This window comes from Nyctibius grandis, chromosome 15 (assembly GCF_013368605.1).
Source record: "Nyctibius grandis isolate bNycGra1 chromosome 15, bNycGra1.pri, whole genome shotgun sequence".
Classification (NCBI taxonomy): Eukaryota; Metazoa; Chordata; class Aves; order Nyctibiiformes; family Nyctibiidae; genus Nyctibius; species Nyctibius grandis.
The window spans coordinates 9,907,535-9,925,328 of NC_090672.1; the positions used below are offsets into that span (position 1 = coordinate 9,907,535).

At 45.6% G+C, this 17,794-nt stretch overlaps 2 protein-coding genes and 1 non-coding gene across 4 annotated transcripts; 2 read left to right on the top strand and 1 right to left on the bottom strand.

The window, feature by feature from the left end:
• KPNA2 (karyopherin subunit alpha 2) lies at positions 1 to 7,883 on the bottom strand. 2 transcript variants are annotated; one of them, XM_068413249.1, is made up of 11 exons: positions 7,697 to 7,883; positions 5,545 to 5,660; positions 5,310 to 5,447; positions 4,788 to 4,876; positions 3,586 to 3,854; positions 2,354 to 2,448; positions 1,993 to 2,256; positions 1,140 to 1,373; positions 871 to 1,053; positions 613 to 762; positions 1 to 506 (listed from the first exon to the last, which is right to left on the bottom strand). In XM_068413249.1, exons 1-11 carry the CDS (start codon positions 7,737 to 7,739, stop codon positions 414 to 416), a joined length of 1,674 nt encoding a protein of 557 aa, XP_068269350.1. In that variant the 5' UTR covers positions 7,740 to 7,883; the 3' UTR covers positions 1 to 413. The 2 variants fall into 2 exon arrangements, with proteins under 2 accessions (XP_068269350.1, XP_068269351.1); XM_068413250.1 differs by lacking the exon at positions 7,697 to 7,883 and adding an exon at positions 6,481 to 6,641.
• A 637-nt stretch (positions 7,884 to 8,520) lies between these two features.
• TRNAR-CCG (transfer RNA arginine (anticodon CCG)) lies at positions 8,521 to 8,593 on the top strand. Its single transcript has one exon. It is a non-coding gene; the product is annotated as a tRNA-Arg (tRNA).
• Positions 8,594 to 13,140: 4,547 nt separating this feature from the next.
• C15H17orf58 (chromosome 15 C17orf58 homolog) lies at positions 13,141 to 17,195 on the top strand. The gene is made up of 4 exons (XM_068413251.1): positions 13,141 to 13,445; positions 13,571 to 13,651; positions 15,252 to 15,443; positions 16,032 to 17,195. The coding sequence occupies exons 1-4, from the start codon at positions 13,241 to 13,243 to the stop codon at positions 16,217 to 16,219; spliced, it is 666 nt and encodes a 221-aa protein (XP_068269352.1). The 5' UTR covers positions 13,141 to 13,240; the 3' UTR covers positions 16,220 to 17,195.
• The last annotated feature ends 599 nt before the right edge of the window (positions 17,196 to 17,794 follow it).

The window sequence follows — 17,794 nt, forward strand, 5'->3', positions numbered from 1 at the left end:
TTTGACGTATTGATATAACTTTATTGAACTTCAATTATAAATCCTCTTTAAAAGCCTACTCCATGTATTGATTACAGCAATAGGTTATGTAGAATGTAACAGGTTATGGAGAGGTTTGCAGATCAGTGGCTCATGCTTTGTGAGAAGCCTGTATTGCCCACTTGCATTCTTATCCCTGACGGGGACAGTAAGACCCAGAAAGAGAACAAGTATTTATAAGTATCTCTCAGAAAGAATGAAGTTAGAAATTCACATAATATGTACAGTTTTGAACTGTTCAAGTATGTTTCAGTTGGACAAAGTGCTACAGGACACATAAAACCACAGTAAAACACAAAGAGGAATTAAGACAAAGTGGTAGCAGTCATTTGTGTGCCAAACGACTTGTAGGTAAGTTGCAGTATGTGCAAGATCTAGAAGTTGAAAGTATCTGGAGTATTGCCCTGAATATGGAAAGTGTAGCTGGCAGCAGTAGATTCTGGTACAACATTTTGGTCTTCTTCCTCCTAGAAGAAAGAGAAAAGAGTTTTGAAAGAGCAATAGCATTTCAACCTAGTAGTCAGTACTAGAATACAAAAGAGCAGAAAAAAAAATCATCCTGCAGCCACTTACTTCTGCTGAGAAATATTTCTCAATCAGGGTGGATGAGGCTTTGTACACTTGTTCGTTTTCATGCGACTGGAGAGCTTCAATTTTGTCTAGACCTCCACACTCCTCAATCATGAGGCAAAGTTTTTCAGTCTCATTAATCTTCTCAGCAGCCTGCAAGAGACAAGCATGGAATAACCTCAGGAAAGATGCGTGGCACTAACTACTGGAAAACCATTAGCAACACCTTGGACAAGGGTTGAGTATACTGCATCCACATACCAAGAATATATTAGAAACAGCATCCAGAATAACTAGCACAGTTTTGCTGTCTTTAGCTGAAAGGAGATTCATTAGGGGTTCAACAACACCAGCCTGAACGAGATACACGATCTGGTCGATTGTTCCACCACTTGTGTAGTTAGTCACAGCCCACGCAGCTTCCTTTTGAGATTTGAAATCCCCCTGCAAAGGTAAAAGCAGGACATTTGAACACAGATAGTCATAGTAATAGCAAAAGCCTCAACATAGTAAATATGGTTTTTGTTTACCTTCCTCAGAATACCAATGAGATAAGGCACAAGACCATGGTCTACAACTCGCTGTATCTGATCCTGACGTCCAGCAGTGATGTTGGACATTGTCCACGCAGCTTCTTTCTGAATGTTGCTTTTATGATGAGAAAGGAGACTTGGGAAGACAGATAGTGCTCCTGAGTCAATAACAATCTGCGTCTGCTCATCAGTACCAGTGACAATATTTCCTATGGCTCTTAATGAAGGAGTCTGAAACAAATACAAAAATATAACTTTGGAAAATTAGTATCATCTAATCTGTGCTTGAACAAATACAACCATACTTGATGGCCCTCTGCTCTAGCCTTACTAGTTAACAGCATGATACGCTATGTAATGATGAGCTTTAAGCTCATTAGCATTACATATGCAGCCCTTAAGCATGCTAAGGCTGCACACCTTCCAAGGCCAACCTGCAAACAGCTACCCACCACAGAGCTTAGGGCTTACATCTCCTACGTATTAATGCAGTTTTTTTCTACTCTAATTATAGTGTGCACAGAGCCCACTTCTAAACACTGTCCCTAGAATGTGGATTTGCAACAGTAGTTTAGAGTTAAAAGCAAGCTTTAAAGGATGTTGTGCTGGCCTGTGTGTTAAACCCAATGTACGTAAAGAAACTTTGATAGTCATCAACAGCAACAGTCTATGCCTCATGTGGGGCAGTGTCCAGGCAAGCTAGAAGCTCAAGTCTTACCTATGCAAAACCTGGAACAAGCATCAGATTTATGTAGGAAGAGAACCATTCAGTTACACAGACAGTATTCTAACTGCAGTTTTATTCAAGACTCCAGTCAAGCAACAGTGATCTGCATGTCTGATAGCTTACCATTATTGGCAGTTCACTACATCCCAGGAGTTTCACAAGTTGTGGCACCAATCCAGTTTTCACTACAACTTCTATCCTGTCATTGGAGCCATCTGTTAGATAGGAAAGTGCCCAGCATGTGTCTGCTAACACCTCATGATCATCATGGTGCAAGAGCCGAACAAGAGTTGGAAGAATCTGCTCAATAGCTTCTATGGGTGGTGCAGGATTCTTATTACGACACAGGTTTGAGAGGGTCCAGGTAACATTGCGTAAATATCCAGACTGCAAGAGTTGAAATAAATGGTTAGCAACCGTTTATTACCCGAGCTCTTTTGCTCACTTATTAGTAATTGTAACCTGAATCATACTTCACACTTACAGCCAAAGAAGATAGATCAGGAACAGCTAGTAGACTCAGCAGCGGCTCAATGGCACCAAATTTAATAACCAGATCTCTATAGGTAGAACCATCCCCTGAGAAAACAATAGCCAGGTGAAGAGCAGAATAGAGGCACATGCGCATACAGAATCATTATGTGTTAGAGGATAAATTCTTCCACTGCTTAAGAAGGGCTAGATAAGAAGAAACAAGAGGACAAAAGGACTACTGCCATGATTAAGTCATATGACAAGCATGTGTTTTTCTAATCAAGCCACGGAGCTCTATTTTTTGTTGGAAAAAAGACATAATATAGCATATGTTTTCTATACAGCTTTTTTTAGAGTTCATAGCTAAGCAGGGACTTGCATGTTTCTTTGCAAACATATCTAAGCCCTACCACTGAACAGAGCTCTTCCCATAATATGGGACTTCAAATGCATTATAATCATCGGTTGCATGACTGGGTTCTATAATATAATGCTGATGTAGTGTCAAAGTTTGCCTGAATTATTCTATTGCAAGGTACAAAAAGTACCTTATAATTGAGTTTAAAAGAAACTCTAAGGAGAAACTTCAAGAAAACTCCAATCAAACAAGGTTTTTATTGAGCTCATTTTCTCTGCTTGAAGATTCACTACTCCCTGTAAGGCACAGCTGTTGGAAACCATAATAATACAGCAAATATAGTATTTATCTATATTATTAATTTTGACCAGGTTTGTTTCTTTTTTTTTTTTAAGAATGGGATCCAAAGCTGGCAGAACAAGTAATCCTGAAAGGTGCATGAGAAACTTCAGTATATAATAGTGTCACATCAGTGAGTAACCGTTTCAAAACAAGGAATATTGCCCATCAAATACACAATTATGTGAGCTGTCTGCTTCCTCCCTTCCCCCTTCTAGTGAACACACAGAGCAGAGCTCACTGGTAAGGCACAAAAACATCAAGTGAGCCCTCTATTGTAGCATGGTTATATAGCTCTATCAAAACTGAAGTATAGAAGCAATCCACATAATACAACCCACAGGTTGCCAGGTATTGCATGAGACATCTTATACCAGGTCTGAAGACAGACTTGTCCATAGCATACTCTACATCGCAGAGCATGTCTTTACTTGCAAAGCATTAAGGCAGAGTTCCCAAGAAGCTCAGCATGTCAGTAGTAACATCCTCTGATTTTTAAATAAGGGAGCACATCTGAAATAGAATTGTGTAGCATATTGACGTACCTGCAATATTTCCTAATGCCCACACAGCCTGTTCACTGATGTGAGCGTGGGGAGAGGCCAGTAGTGAAATAAAGGCCGGAATAGCCCCTCCATCTACTACTGCCTTTGTTTGTTCTGATGTGCCAGAAGCAATGTTGGTAAGTGCCCAGGCAGATTCAAACTGAATAGGACTACAGTCTGCTCTACCCAAGAAGGAGACAAACTTTGGAATCAAACCAGCCCGAATTATGTTGTCTATTGGGGGCTGCTTCTCTCTTGAGAGGAGTCTCCTAAGGAGGAAGGCAAACAGAAAGCATTATTTTTGCCTGCAGCGATCTCAACAACAGATTAGACAGTCTAAAAAGATACATATTTTAAAAAAAGAATGTGTTTAGAATTGCCTTAACATTCAGAGAAGGCAATGCAACAAGACATGAAGGAGAAATACAGACAAGCTGAACACTAGCTTCCTAAACCTCTGTTAACATTGGTTTTGGCATGTCTTCACTATATGAGCGGTTCTGTTCAGACTCTGAAATAAAGTAGACCTGCAGGAGTCTGGACTTAGTGCCATGGTCTAGTTGACAGGGTGGTGTCAGGGTAATGGTTGGACTCGATGATCCCAGAGGTCTCTTCCAACTTGATTGATTCTGTGAGTCATAATACATCTGAATTGCTAGAGGCTTCTCAGCAGACAGGTGGTTAATGACTGCCAGAAGCAGCACTGCAGCAATACACAAGCTTGCTAAAGGAGATTTTAAATTTGAGAGGAGAAAGGAAGTTTGGCATACTTCAAACCCCAGTCATCTTTGTTTACTTTATTCCAAAGTAGATCACTGCACTCCAATATTGTAGTCAAGTGCTAACACAGTTTAAAGGTATCTTATTTTGCTATAACAAAGAGTTTATTATTATTACTCCTACAACTCTAAGATGGACTACTGTTTATTTTGCCACCTCAAAACCACTAGTAAGAATTACTACTTCCTAGTAAAATGTTCAGGCACCCTAAACATTCAAAAGCCACACAGTTTCAGTAAAATTACAACTAAGTGTTCCTAAACATTGTGCATAAGGCTGACTCAGGTGTTTGCTGAAACACTGTCTGATAAGAAGGGCCATAGCTGCTGCCATAAGCAGACGCTTAGGCTCATAAGCCAATTCTTTTACCTTGCCTAGTTACTGGCTTGCACAGCTGAACTGGTTACATCTAAACTCCTTACCTGGCAGCTTGAGTAGCCTGTAGCTGAAGCTCCATATTATTACTGTTAATTCCTTTGACTATTTCTTCAACTGACCAGAGTGCTGAAACCTGTACAATAAAAAAGTTACATGAACATTTTATTGGGACAGGCATGTGTCTTCATGACCACAGAGGCCTTCTATACAATACCATGAATAGACTGCAGTTTAGAACCACTTTCTTTATTAAAGAATTATACCACTATGGGATACTCCAAACTGCATCAGCTACAGCTTTATCTGCTGTTATCTGAACTGCTGAAAGCTTTTTTCCCCCCCATCAAGTGCTTCACACCACTGTTACACTGATACAGTAGGCTTAAACACAACTGCCTGAGCTATGTTTTAAGAGTGTTGTCCATTACAGTTGGTAATATAGACTTAAGTTGGTAACGTATATGTAGTAGTGCTGTCCCCTACATGAGAAGGAATTCATACTCGTGTGGCTGCATAAGCTTATATTGCAAGACCTCCAAGTGTGTCTGTTCCAAGTACCTCCTTACCTGATTGCTCCTGTTTTCCTGAAGGGGAGAAGTAGCATCATCTGGTAAAGTGCTAACATTTCTTCTTTTAAGCATCTGGTCATCTTTCTTAGCTTTCCTCAGCTCTACATTGACTTCCATACGCCGCCTTCTCATTTCCTGAAGGATATACATTCATAGTAAGTTCTTGGCTCTTACAACCCATGTTTAAAGAGATGATGGCTAGCTAAAATACTAATTGCATCAAAATACTCACTGTGGTATCTTTTCCTTTGTTCTTGAATCTGTTCAAGCGAGCTGCTGCTGCATTGGCATTCTCGTTAGTAGACATCTTGCTTATTAGATTTTGAGAGAAACAGATAAAAAACAAGCCTGAAAAGAGAGCAAATAAAGAACAGCAAGTTTACTCCACAAAAGTTAAAAATCAGGCTCAATACTTGAGAATGAGAAACACTTGCCCATATTAAATACAGTAACAGCCTCTGACTTGATCAAAGACACTAGTAACATAACAGTTCTCTTTAAATGCCTAGGTGTTACAGCAAGCTCTAGCATTAACACAAAAGCAGAACACACATACATCGTTTTACGGCACTTTCAGCCACAAACACTATCAGAGTAATTGTTTTTAGAAGCAAGATTGGTCTTCCTTCCCATAGACAGCACACACATATTTTTAAACACTATTTCCGTTGTGTCGTACGCCTATATTGCACAGGCACCCCACCCAGTCGCACCCCGACCCCCTTTGACGGGAACAGGGAGATCTCGCACTGAGAAGGCCCCCGGGGGGGGGCCTGCTGTGGCGGTGCAGCCTGCAGCACACCGTAGCAGCTACACTGGTAACGAGGCAATCCCCTGCACCTTGGCCAGCTCCAAGGCGCCCCACCGCATAAGGACTGGCTTCGTTTCGCCCACAGCGTGGTCGGAAGACGCACCCCGGCTCGGGGACGCGCCAGCCCTGTCAGCCCCACTCCAGGCAGCGGCCTGTGACCGCGGAGACCCGAAAGGCTCCGGATGGAGCCTCTCTGAGGGCCTGCCCTACCGCCGACGGAGCCCAGTCCCTTCTGACAGACCAGCGCAAGGACCGCACGCCCGCTTCCCCACAACCGGCTTCTCGCTGCCACAGACTCCCGCTCCCCCTCTGCCCCCCGGGGCCAGGCACCTCCGCCGCGGAGCTCCCCGCACTAACCGCCGTCCTGCTGCTGCCACCGCTCCCAGCCTGCGAGCACGTTACCGCTACCCTCAGCCCCTCCAGGCGGGATTTAAATTTCCCGCGGCCTCGCCCTGCCATTGGCCCGTTCGAGCCATAGCAACCTCCTGATTGGCCAGTTTGAAACGCAGCTCGTCTCGCGACGGAGGGGAACGACTCTCCGCCGTGCTCCCGGAAGAGCAGCCCCGGCGTCACGTGCCCCAGTGCCCGGCCCCGCCTCCACACTACAACTCCCGCCATCCAACGCGCGGGAACAGGCCGCGGCGCTCCCGCCTCAGCGGCGCACGGCATGCTGGGACTTGTGGTTCCACGGGGGGGGGCGGCGGCTCCCCTGGGGGCCACCCAGGCACCCCTGGGTGGGGTGAGGAGACGGAGACGATCATCCTCGGGGCGGCTTGAGGCAGTAACATGCCGTTTCCTCACATACACCTAATTTCTACCTCAGTAACCGTCAGGTCATCCCAGGCTTTTCCTGAAACTCGCTGTGTTGTCTCCTAGAAACGTGGTGCACAGGAATTTAAAGAAAACGGGATGTGAGATTGTGATTTGAAGCAACTCAACAGCAACCAGAACAGATCAAAATGAAACCATACAGAAAAACAAAAAAAAAAGTATGCCTGCCCTTGTAGCATGCCCAGAAAATGGACAGATTTGGGATTGTTTCAGATGGGTTCGATCTATTTATAAGGGGTGGAATACAAAGGACACCCTGTTTCACAGAAGATTTAATTTGAACCATAAGACCTGGGGGAGGAACACAACTCTGCCAGCAACTCAAGCACCTCAACAGTTTACGGTTGGACTCGATGATCTTTAAGGTCTTTTCCAACCTAAATGATTCTATGATTCTATTCTATGACTCTATAATGTACAATTAAGGGTAGAGGAGCATCAGAGACACACATTGATACATCTCTGTGTTAAACTATTACATTAAATCATTTATACTGATCTGTAGATGCTCACAGTAGCTGACAAAGACACATGCAGAGAAGGAGGAATTACCAGTGACATTTTACATAGCTTGTTTTGGGCCTTACGCTTATTATCTTGGTCAAATAAAAACATCACAAAAACATTTAAGCAATAGGGAAGTCAGGAGAAGAGAAAGCACATCATTCACAAACGGAGATACTGAAAAGGACTAGCTTGACAGAAAAGAAGCAGCTCAAAAGTAGAAATCGAGGTAAAACACCTGGTGTGCAGAAGGCTGGTGTGAAGAAAGTCCGACAGGGCATAAATGGCTGGAGTGCACGGTCCGGAGCAGCATAACCTGGCCGAAGGAGTCAAGGAGAGTGCAGGGATGGGTGTTCCAGGGCAGGGCTGTCGGTTATGTGGAAACTCGAGGTACCTGTGTACGAGGTGCTGCAGGCCGGTATGGGGTGAACCTGCCTTGGGCGGGAGGGAGGTGTCACAGCTTGAAGGGCTGTTATCAACACAGGAAAGCGGCAAACGGACGGGTGGAGGGAAGCTGGACAGCTGCGGGAGAACGGCCCCACAGTGGCTAAGCTACGGCTGAAGTAACCGCGACAGCGGAGGGTGCGAAGGAGAAGAGGAAAAGCCCCGCCAGGGAACACCCAAGCCGGTCGGGAGGCCCGTGAGAGGAAGCATTTACAGGCGGGGATCCCGGGGAACGGGCGCTTACGGCCCGGAGCGGCGCTCCTGAGGGCAGGCCCGGAGGGCCGGAGGATGACGCCCTCGCGCCGCGCGCGGCAGGCTTGGAGCGCGCGCGAGGCGGGCGGGGCTGAGGGCACGAGCCCACCCCCTGAAGGCGGCGGCCGCTCGGGCTCGCAGGGCGTTGAGGGGCGGGGCCTCGAGGCCCGTCGGGGAGGACGGCGCCTTGCCCAATGGTGTGCAAGGAGGGAGGGGAGGGGCGGAGCCCTGGAGGGGAGGAGCGAGGAGCGGGCGGGCGGGGCCTCCCGGTCACGAGCAGAGAGAACGTGAAAGCTCGCTTAGGGGCGGAGCCAGCGCCGGGCGGGCGGGGCTCTTACCACACGGCGCTGGGAGCTTTTGCTGGGTGACCCAGTGGCCTAATGGATAAGGCATCAGCCTCCGGAGCTGGGGATTGTGGGTTCGAGTCCCATCTGGGTCGTACCGTGATTGTTTTGTGGCCCTGCGGCAGATCCAGCGCGGAGGCTGCTCCGTCTCTCCCGCAGCGCCCGGGCGCGCGGCGCAGCACGTTATTGTCGCCCACCCGGAGGCCCCGAACACTTTTAGCCGCGCCGCCCGCTGCTGCCGGGGCCGGGGCCGGTAGGGAAGACCCGCAGCGGAGCCAGTAGCGCGGTCTGCCGCTGGGACGGGCCTCAGGCTCGGCCTCAAGTTGCCGCGGCCGCCGCAATCGCCGCCGTGTCAGCGGGGCGCCGGGCCGTCTGCCCAGCCCGCCGGCACCGCGGCCCTTTCCAGGCGCCATCGACCCCGGTGCCGCCGCCGCCGCCTCCCTCCATCCTGCGGGGACCCGGCTGTGTTAGGAGGACGGGCCGTGAGGCGGCCGGAGCGGGCGTCACCTCGGCCGCCGCAGATGCGTGGCTGGTGAGTGTCCCCGGCTTGCGGGAGCCCAGGCGAGCCGGGGGGCGGGCGAGAGGGCGGGTCCCCTCAGGCGCTGCGGGGCTGGCCCCGGGGCGGGCTGGCCGAGGCTAGGCCAGCCAGTGTTGCGGTACACGCGTGAGGGAACCCCAGCCTGTAGCTGTGACTCCTGGTGCTGCCAGACCTGCGGTCTCTTGGCCTAGGACGTGGCCACTGCGCTGCCGGTCCCTGTTCTCCTCAGAGCAGGGAGTCCCTCTCGGAAAGCTTTTCCGCTCCTGTAGGTTCTTGAACGGTAGAAATACCGCAAACGCTCCTACTGCCCTTTTAATCAAGATGCTGTCCAGGTGAAGAGTCTGGAGAAACTCATTAGTACAGACATAGTCATACGTTAATACAGGTTGAATTACACTACCAGCTAATTTACACAGCAGACTCCCTGGAGCACAGAATGTCTCCAGGACACTCAACGCGTCCATCCATCCATCCATCCATCCATCCATCCATCCTCAGCACAGCCCTCGGCAGCCGGAGTCTGTCACGCTCGTGCCTTCTCTCGCTCGCTGCAGGTACAGGCGCTGGCTGAGCGGGAAATGAGGTACACAAAGGACATACGACCTCACCTCTGCCTCATCCTTAGTTTAAATTCCTGCTTCCATAATAGCTATCTTGGGATACTTTTGGAATTAAAATGTTAAAAATAACAAAGGAAAATAAGGATTAATAAATGCTGCAGTAAATACTTAACACACTGAGTAACAGATGTGTTAAAATTTCATTTATTTTGCGTACTAGTCTGGCTTATTTTCTGTGTCTTCACTCATAGCTGCTTGAGATAAAGCCCTGTACTTTTAAGATTTTTATTAAACTGCTTAATTAAGGCAGTACAAAACAAACGGTGTTTAAACTAGGCAATAGCTGGACCACATGGCACGGGCATTACTGATGGGCAGATTTTTCTGTTGGGGATGAGTTTCAGGAGCCGGGTTATAGTGCTTTTATAGGGTTTTTTAATTGTTTGTCACACTTCCAAAGGCGTGAATGAGTTCACTAACTTTCGCGGCAGCAGCAGCTAGTAAGATAATCTGTCACAATGGAAATCTTGTCTAGCACTAAGGTCACCCATTTCAACTGGGAACATAGGAATAAGCCTACTTAATTCAGTAATCCAAATCAGAGTTAGCTTGGTGTGTGAAAATTTGCAGAGTTCTTCATGTTAGCAAATACAGATTTAAAAATAAAGCTTTATTTTTAAAGCAGAGCTTTCCCTTGCATTGGACAGTAACTACTACATTTTTCAGTCTGGAGAGGGCTCCTTACACTAAGGAGATTACCAGCTGCATGACTGGAGGTGGCCAGAAATACCTAAATAAGTTTCATTGTAATGCACATCCTTTACAGACGCTGGATCGCAGCGGTGATGCACGGTCCAGCATCTAGCAATCAAATGCACTTTATAATGTAGTTCCCTGCGTCCAGTAAAACCATTTTTGTTCTGTATGATTTTTTATCTACAAAATGCCATAGGAAGCAAGACCCTCCCCTAAAATAAAAATCTAGAAACACATATGCATGTTATTCACAGAAACACAGGTGACTGCAGGCAGTACAGACTTGTGGCTACATGGGAAGGGGGGTGTCCGTGCACGTTCCTCCTGGGCAGGGGTGGTGGGAGGCTAGCGGGGACGGCAGCAGCTTGGTCTTGCTCCAGTGGGTTGTCCAGGGAGGGATTCCTGTTTCCCCTAAGGCTGCCTCTCATTAGCATGAATCAGGGGGAGAGGGAGGGCATAAAAGACTCCAATTCACTTTGTGTCTGGAAAAACTTTACTTCAAAATGACAACCAAAGTGTTCTGGCTCGTCTGCTTTGTCATTAGATCATCTTCCAGCTCAGTGGCCGGTAAGTCTGCTAACTTTCAAAGCGGGGCTGGGGCGTATTTGCCTTTGGTATCAGGGGAGGCTAAACACATTAGTACAAATTCTTGCCTGAGCAGCCCTCTTCAGCTGTGGTCTTTTCAGCAAGCGGTAGCAGTAATCACATAAGGGCTCGAGAAAAAAACATTTCAACGTGTTTGTGGGATGGGAATGTAAATTGCAAGATTTGATTTGTCAGCATTTAAAAGAATTAAGAGCACCTGCCAAAAGCAGGCAGTTAGCTGGTGCCACGAATCCTGCTAGCCATCGTTCAGCAGTTGAAGTTGGACTTGCTTCTGCAGATGGGATTTTTTTTATCTGTATGTGACCTTTCCGTTTTAGTCTCCTTCCCCTCACCTGTAAACTCCAGATTTCTAATTTATTTCAACGTGCTCTGTGCTATCCAAGCTGTCCTAAACAGTTTTGTTTTTTTTTTAGTACCTCATTGATGGTACAGAAATAAGATCTACATCTATTCCATTGGGAAGGAGAAGTCCAGGAGCTGATTATGTTGCAGTTGTATTTCTTAGGTTGCAAGAGCTACACAGGAATATGCTGGTATAGGGGAATGAATCTCAAGGTCCTGAACAGATTGAGCAGAGAAAAATGAACTATTCCTTGTTACAATCCATGACTGAGAAGGCATGATAAACTGGTAGAGAAGTATACTTATACAACTGAATCTAAAACACCTGTTCAGAGTTCACATCTTCATATAGAAGCATCTCCAGAACACCCTTGCCTATTGCTTTCTTTAGCTTGGACTTCTTCCACCCCTTTCTTCATGGACATTCTTTTGACTTTACGTGTGGCCAGCCCAAATATCAGGGAATCTTTCCCATGACAGCAGCTGGTGAGAGCGAAGGGGGAGAAGTGGCAAGGTCAGCAGTTGAGTCAGTTACAGAAGATAAACCAGGACGTTGTTCATCTGTGTGTGTCAAATATCTCTTTTCACAGAAGGAGTTAGGATCAGCCTCCTACACGATGCTAACCACAGACAGTGAACACCCAGGCAGCGGCTGTGTGTGGGTGAACTGTTTTAAAGCTGTGCTGGCTGACTAAAGGCATGTAGTGAAGGACTAAAGTAAAGGGAAAATGAACTGCAAGAGGAAATTTCTTCCTTTCCAGGCTAAATGGAAAGTCATTTTGCTTTGTGAGGTCCAAGTGATCAAGGTGAAGGTATAACAGAAGGCCTAGGTGACTGTCCAGCTTGCATGAACAGCATCATTAAGCCTTTCAATTTTTCGCTAGATTCCCAGACACTTCCTTTCTTTCTCAACCCTTGTCCTCTCAACTTAAGAAATGCCTTGAAGTACTTGTTACTCAGCAGCAATAGCCTAGCTACTAGACTATGGTACTACTACTATACAACTTTGTAGTGCAAAAGTCAGAGATCCAAAACTGTGGATAAAAATCTTTTCAGTAGCGTTCAAAGCCCGGAGCCGCTGAAGAGCCCAGATGACACTGTCAATAAGGCATCCCATGGATGGGAAAACCAAATAGTTCTGTTGTCATGGTCTTTTAAACAAGCATCCCAAATGGCAATGTGAACCTTGTTTCCTCAGATGTTCCCTGGAGATTCAGGCTTTTGAGAAAAGGGTTTGTTTATAAGTCATGTTTTTAATTTGCAAGAACAATAAAGTAAAAATGCAAATCTCCTGTGTTTTGCTCACACAGCTGCATTCTCTGTACTGCGCCTTCCATGTTTGAGTATGGAAGCATGAGGAGCTCTACTATGTTTCATCTGTTGAACTATTTATCAGTTGTCATGTTGTTGAAGGCATCATTTACAGACTAGAGCCTCAAATCTGCCAGGCACTTCCCATTCAGAAGCACAAGGAATAAAAAAAAAATTAAAATGCTAATTCGCTCTCTCTCCTTTTTTTGTATGTAGGGTCCCTGCCCTACGCCGAGAAACCCAGTCAGACTCTCAGCAAAGACGCTTACAGTTCAGCAGATGCTGCACCTGGCCAAGTCAAACTGCCAGCCTGGGGCGGCAGCAGCGCTGGAGAGAATCACACGGAACGCTGGCTCCTGCCTCCCACTGACCCGCGGCGGCCAAAACCTCCTGAAATCATCTCAGACAAAAAGAAACGCACCAAGCCTGCTCTAGAAAACAGCACGGGGCTGAGGAAACGCCTCCTGCAGTATGGAGGGGCCCTGCCTCCAGAGAGCCCGACTGAGGGGCCTTCTCCTGCCTCCTTTGACTTCAACCACGCCAACAGAAAGCACGCGGACAGACGGCTGGCCGAGGCTGCCAACAGCGTGTCGGCTCACTTCCATCACGCAGCATCTTCTTATCAAAAGATGATGTCTTTAGTGGAGGCTCATCCTTTTCCAGATTCTGGAGCACTGGAGTCAGACGATCCTAACACGCTGGATCACTTCAACCGACCAGGCAAGATAATCCCCTATAAACATGCTGATCCCTTGAAAAAGATCACCAGACCCTCCTGGGTCACCAACCGCCAGCCATCCAGCTTGCCGTACCCCATCAGTGCGCTGAAGAAAGGTAAGGGGATAGACTGCTCTGGCAAGGGATATCCTGAGCTTTCCAAAGGCCAGGGGGCCTAATTTGGATGAAATATCCCCAAAGGCCCCTCCACTGCTCCCCCTCAGTCTGTGTGCCTCTTCTAGATGGTGACAAGGAGAAGGCATGTCTGACCGAGTGCAGGAAAGAGAGGGACGAGGTGGAGGCCTACTGCACGAGTGAATTCGGTAAGTCGTGTCCTCCATGAACCACACAGACAAAGCAGGCACCTCTTTGTTCATCTATTACTGACATTTCAGTTCTGCTTTTAAGATACTATTTCACTGAGTGTGTTAAATAATTACTAAGTACAAAAGGACCCATCACAGCCCTTTATAAATGTTCTACAACAAATGGTACCAAGTCTTCCATTACCCTTTCCCTTCCTTGGGCTAGAATTGCTCTTTTTTCTGTTTCCTCTCGTTTCCACTCCTGGGAGGAAGACAGTGTTCTTGCTGCTGGTCAACACAAAAGACCAACAGTTTTAGATACTCCGAGATTAAACATTGTAGCTGTTACTTACCTCTTACTATTTAGAGTGAGTTTGTGATTTTGGGGGCTGAAGTTTCAAAAGAAAATAAAATGGAGAACCAAACAAAAATAAAACCGTGATCCTGGCTGTATAGAGGATTCTCCTTGAAGTTCCGTAGGACTCAATGTCTTTAGTCCTTGTGTCCAAGTTGATGCAGCTAAAGATGGTAGAGAATAGCCTGGCATTTTTGTACTGACCGTTTAAGAGCAAGGATTTTCTGACTGAAATCTTGCCTTGCGCTTACGAAGTTGTGAAATAGATGCCAGCTTTTTCTCACAGTATTTTAAGAGATAAGCAAAATACATGCCTAGTGGTAACAGATGTTTCCAGTTGTAGAATATAAACACATTATGAGACATCTGTTTTCCCTAAATGGAGGAGTCAGGAAGTGCTTTCTACAAATGCTATATTCTTTATTTTTTACCACTCTCATGCATTCCTGTCAAACGCAGGCCTTCTCGTGACCCGACCTTTGCATGTTTTAGCCTTTAACGTTCATCTTTTAAATTGAAAAAGACAGGTAGGGAAAAGAGGGTCTGAGCAACACACCAGCCAAGGTTCCATTGCAGTGATCAGAGCGAGCTTTTTATTTCTGTCCATTTACAGTGCAGATTAAAGAATAAATGACTGAATCAAAGTTCTCACTCAGTGAGGCAGGTGTAACGCCAGCTACAGAAGTCCTGTTTGCCTCACCTGCCTCACATGGTGGCCGTTTTCTGATTCCTATAGTCAGCTCAGCATCTGCCAAAACCAGAAATTGGCTGGACAGCATGAAGTGATTGTCTGATCATAAAACATGGCCTGCTTGGTACCCTTGCCTCTTGGTATGACAAGGGCCTTTTCTTTCAAAAGCTGAAGCACTTTATTAGCAGGTTAGCTTTGGACTTCCTTGTGAAGTTTTAAATTTGAAAATTTTACTTGGTTAGGTAAATATGTCCACTTTTTATATATCAGAATGGAAAACAGTACTAAAAACATCACTTTCTTTTGAAACATTTTATAAACCACTAAGAAACATCTCAGACCTGTGAAGTGTTAAGAAGGTTGGTAACTCAGCAAAAACTAAGGTGATGACCTCATCAAACGTGGTTCTTTGAAGCAACTCCTACTTTCAAGACTGCCCACTACTGAGCCACAGATTTTCTGCTGACACTTACTTTACAGCATTTTAAATGAAAGCCTTCACATATACCCTGAGTTGCCACCAAGAGAAGTAATCTGATGCTTGCTTTTTTTGCTCCCCTCCCTTAAACCAGCAGTGAACGGAATTGTTTATAACATGGAAAGACTGGGGAATGGAGTCCACTTGATTACGCTTTTGGTAAACAGCGATGGATTATACAAGATGAGTCGCCTGTATATTACTCCTGATGGCTTCTTCTTTCGAGTTCACATTCTACTTGTGGATACTTTAAACTGCAGTAAACCGTGTCCAGACTTTACACTTGGTAAATAATTCCAGCTAAATCCATTCCACTATTCCTCCTGCATGCAGTGCAATTTTAGTCTGCCCTAGTTTAACAGGCTTATCCTGGGTTGTTGTGATATTTTGGGAAAAAAAAAATGTATTTACTGTTAACCTGGAGGGCTTTTTCTCACCCAGTTTCTCTAAATTTTCAGAAGAGAACCAACTGCGTGAAGAAGTTGGGTAGCAGTGTAGTCCTTTCTTAACTTTATCCAGTTTCAAAATGATTGCAAGAGTTTTCAGGGTTGCCAAAAAAATGTAAGCAGGAGCTTAAGCTGATGTCTTTATAAGTACTCTGGTTTTCCTTCTGAAGGCAAGTTTTTATCAAATATCAGTATTTCCCCAAAAAAACTTCTACTTGCAGTACAACGCAGTAAATCATTATTTCTGTGCAAGCACAACCCACAAGCCCCACTTAAGTTCAGGGTGCCACTGGACTAAGCCACATGTTCAGAATATATTTCTGCAGGGTACAACTTCACAACTCTTCATAAACCTGTTGCCCATAGAGCGAGTGCTGTGAATGAATCCATGCTTTCTCCGTAGCACAGAAGTCTCGTTTATTTTGCAGGCAGTAGATACATTGTGATGGGTCGGATCTACCACAAGAGACGACAGATCCCTGCAAACCTGCTGCAGTTCCTACGAGGCCGCCTGAGGCCAGGGGACGGCTTGCTTAGAAGCAGCAGCAGCTATGTGAAGAGATTCAACAGGAAGAGGAATCGCAAAGTGCAAGTGGCTCACACTAAGTGTAGATAAGGCTCCAGCAGCCTCCGTCTAGGGGACAGGCAGAATTCACCTACCAGAATAAACCTGGCCATGGACTAGAAGCAGTCGGAGGCAGTTCTTTCTCCTCACCTCTGAAGCTGGTTGTGTTAGGACACTCTTGTGCTTTAGCAAACACTAACTGAACATTTTGGCTAGGTACCTAAATATTGTGAAATTTAGCACAAAAGTCAGTCTAGGGAACATAAACTGGTCATTAATTTGCTCCAGCTGTTTTCAGAGCCACAGGTTAGTATGGCCTCCCCCGCTGTAACGTACCCCTAATAATCTGTAGTCATTGTAAAGTAACACTCTGGAGGCATTGTTCTAAGTACACAAGAAGTAACTGCACTTTCAAACCCTTCCCCTTGAACATTAGATGTGACCATAGCTGTATCGACAGAGGGTGTCCTTTGTGTTTTCACACAATTCTGCCTGAATTATTACATGCATTTGATTCAAAAGAAACCAACAAAACTAAGTATCACTTCTATGGTTTTGGTGTCCTCAAACATGTCCACACTACTTTTAAAAATGACATAATTCTTCAAACAGAGCTGGATTTTCACATGAAGCACACAAAATAGTTATGTAATTATTTGAGTATATGAATACACTAACTGAAAGCAAATCAACTAACTGCACAACACAAATGCCCAATTAGGCTTACAAATAACAGCGCAAGCTCATGCCAAGGAATGCAAAATAAGCACACAACTGCACGCACATTGTGTATGCCTGGTTACACTGTCAGTTCCTTAAAAGTTCAGTCCTAGAACTGTGTACTCAATGTCATTCTCCCATGAGAAATATTACCAAGCTTGTACTTGCACATCAGTAAAGTTACTTTTTCAAGAGTCAGTATTCACAAATCATAAGTCTTTAAAAGAAAGTAATAAAATATTCACGGGGTTCTGAAAGATCCCAAAAGATTATGTAATGATATTAAACAATCTCCTTGTGTGACGAACTGGCTGGCGATTTTAAGGTATATACGTATGAAGTATTTCTTGATATGAAATAGGAGCCAAATACCAAGAGCAAACATCATATATTTTGGGACTGAGAAGGCTGTTACTATAGGACAGAAATTTACTCATAGCTTGTGTCTATCTAAAAAATACAGTATCTCACTTTTGTTACGTGCAAGATTTCGCGTGGAGCGCAGCACATACAGATGGAATTTTCCTGAAAGACTTTGAGGGGGCTTTTGATTTGGCAGAACGACTGTTCCTGGCAAGGACTTAAAGCACGGGAGTGGACGGGGAGGGACAGGAGAAGGAAGGAGGAAGGGTTACATGCACATCTCAAGTTTCTTTGGTTCTATTTTCAGCTGCAGTCCAGGGACTAACCAGCAAGTCCTACAGTCATGCATTTGCCCAGAACAGCAATTAAGCACCCTTCCCTGCCCCCAAGATGTTACCGTAATCTAAAACAGGCAAAGCGTGGGCACAAAAATAACATCCAGTGCTATATCTCGTTCTGATTGTCTCTCGGAAGAGATAAATAATAGTATACCCGTGCTAATGACATCCAAAGCCCGAGTAAAATGCCACTAACTGACACACA

Bases quoted from the DNA above. Each gene is read 5' to 3' on its own strand.
- KPNA2 (XM_068413249.1), bottom strand. From the start codon at position 7,739: ATGCCCTGTCGGACTTTCTTCACACCAGCCTTCTGCACACCAG. The intron at 5,661-7,696 runs GTGTTTTACCTC...CTCTCTTTTCAG, and splicing joins ACCAGCCTTCTGCACACCAG to GCTTGTTTTTTATCTGTTTC. The intron at 1,374-1,992 runs GTAAGCTATCAG...TATTTGTTTCAG, and splicing joins GTAGTGAACTGCCAATAATG to ACTCCTTCATTAAGAGCCAT.
- C15H17orf58 (XM_068413251.1), top strand. From the start codon at position 13,241: ATGATGTCTTTAGTGGAGGCTCATCCTTTTCCAGATTCTGGAGCACTG. The intron at 13,446-13,570 runs GTAAGGGGATAG...TGCCTCTTCTAG, and splicing joins CATCAGTGCGCTGAAGAAAG to ATGGTGACAAGGAGAAGGCA. The intron at 13,652-15,251 runs GTAAGTCGTGTC...CCCTTAAACCAG, and splicing joins CTACTGCACGAGTGAATTCG to CAGTGAACGGAATTGTTTAT.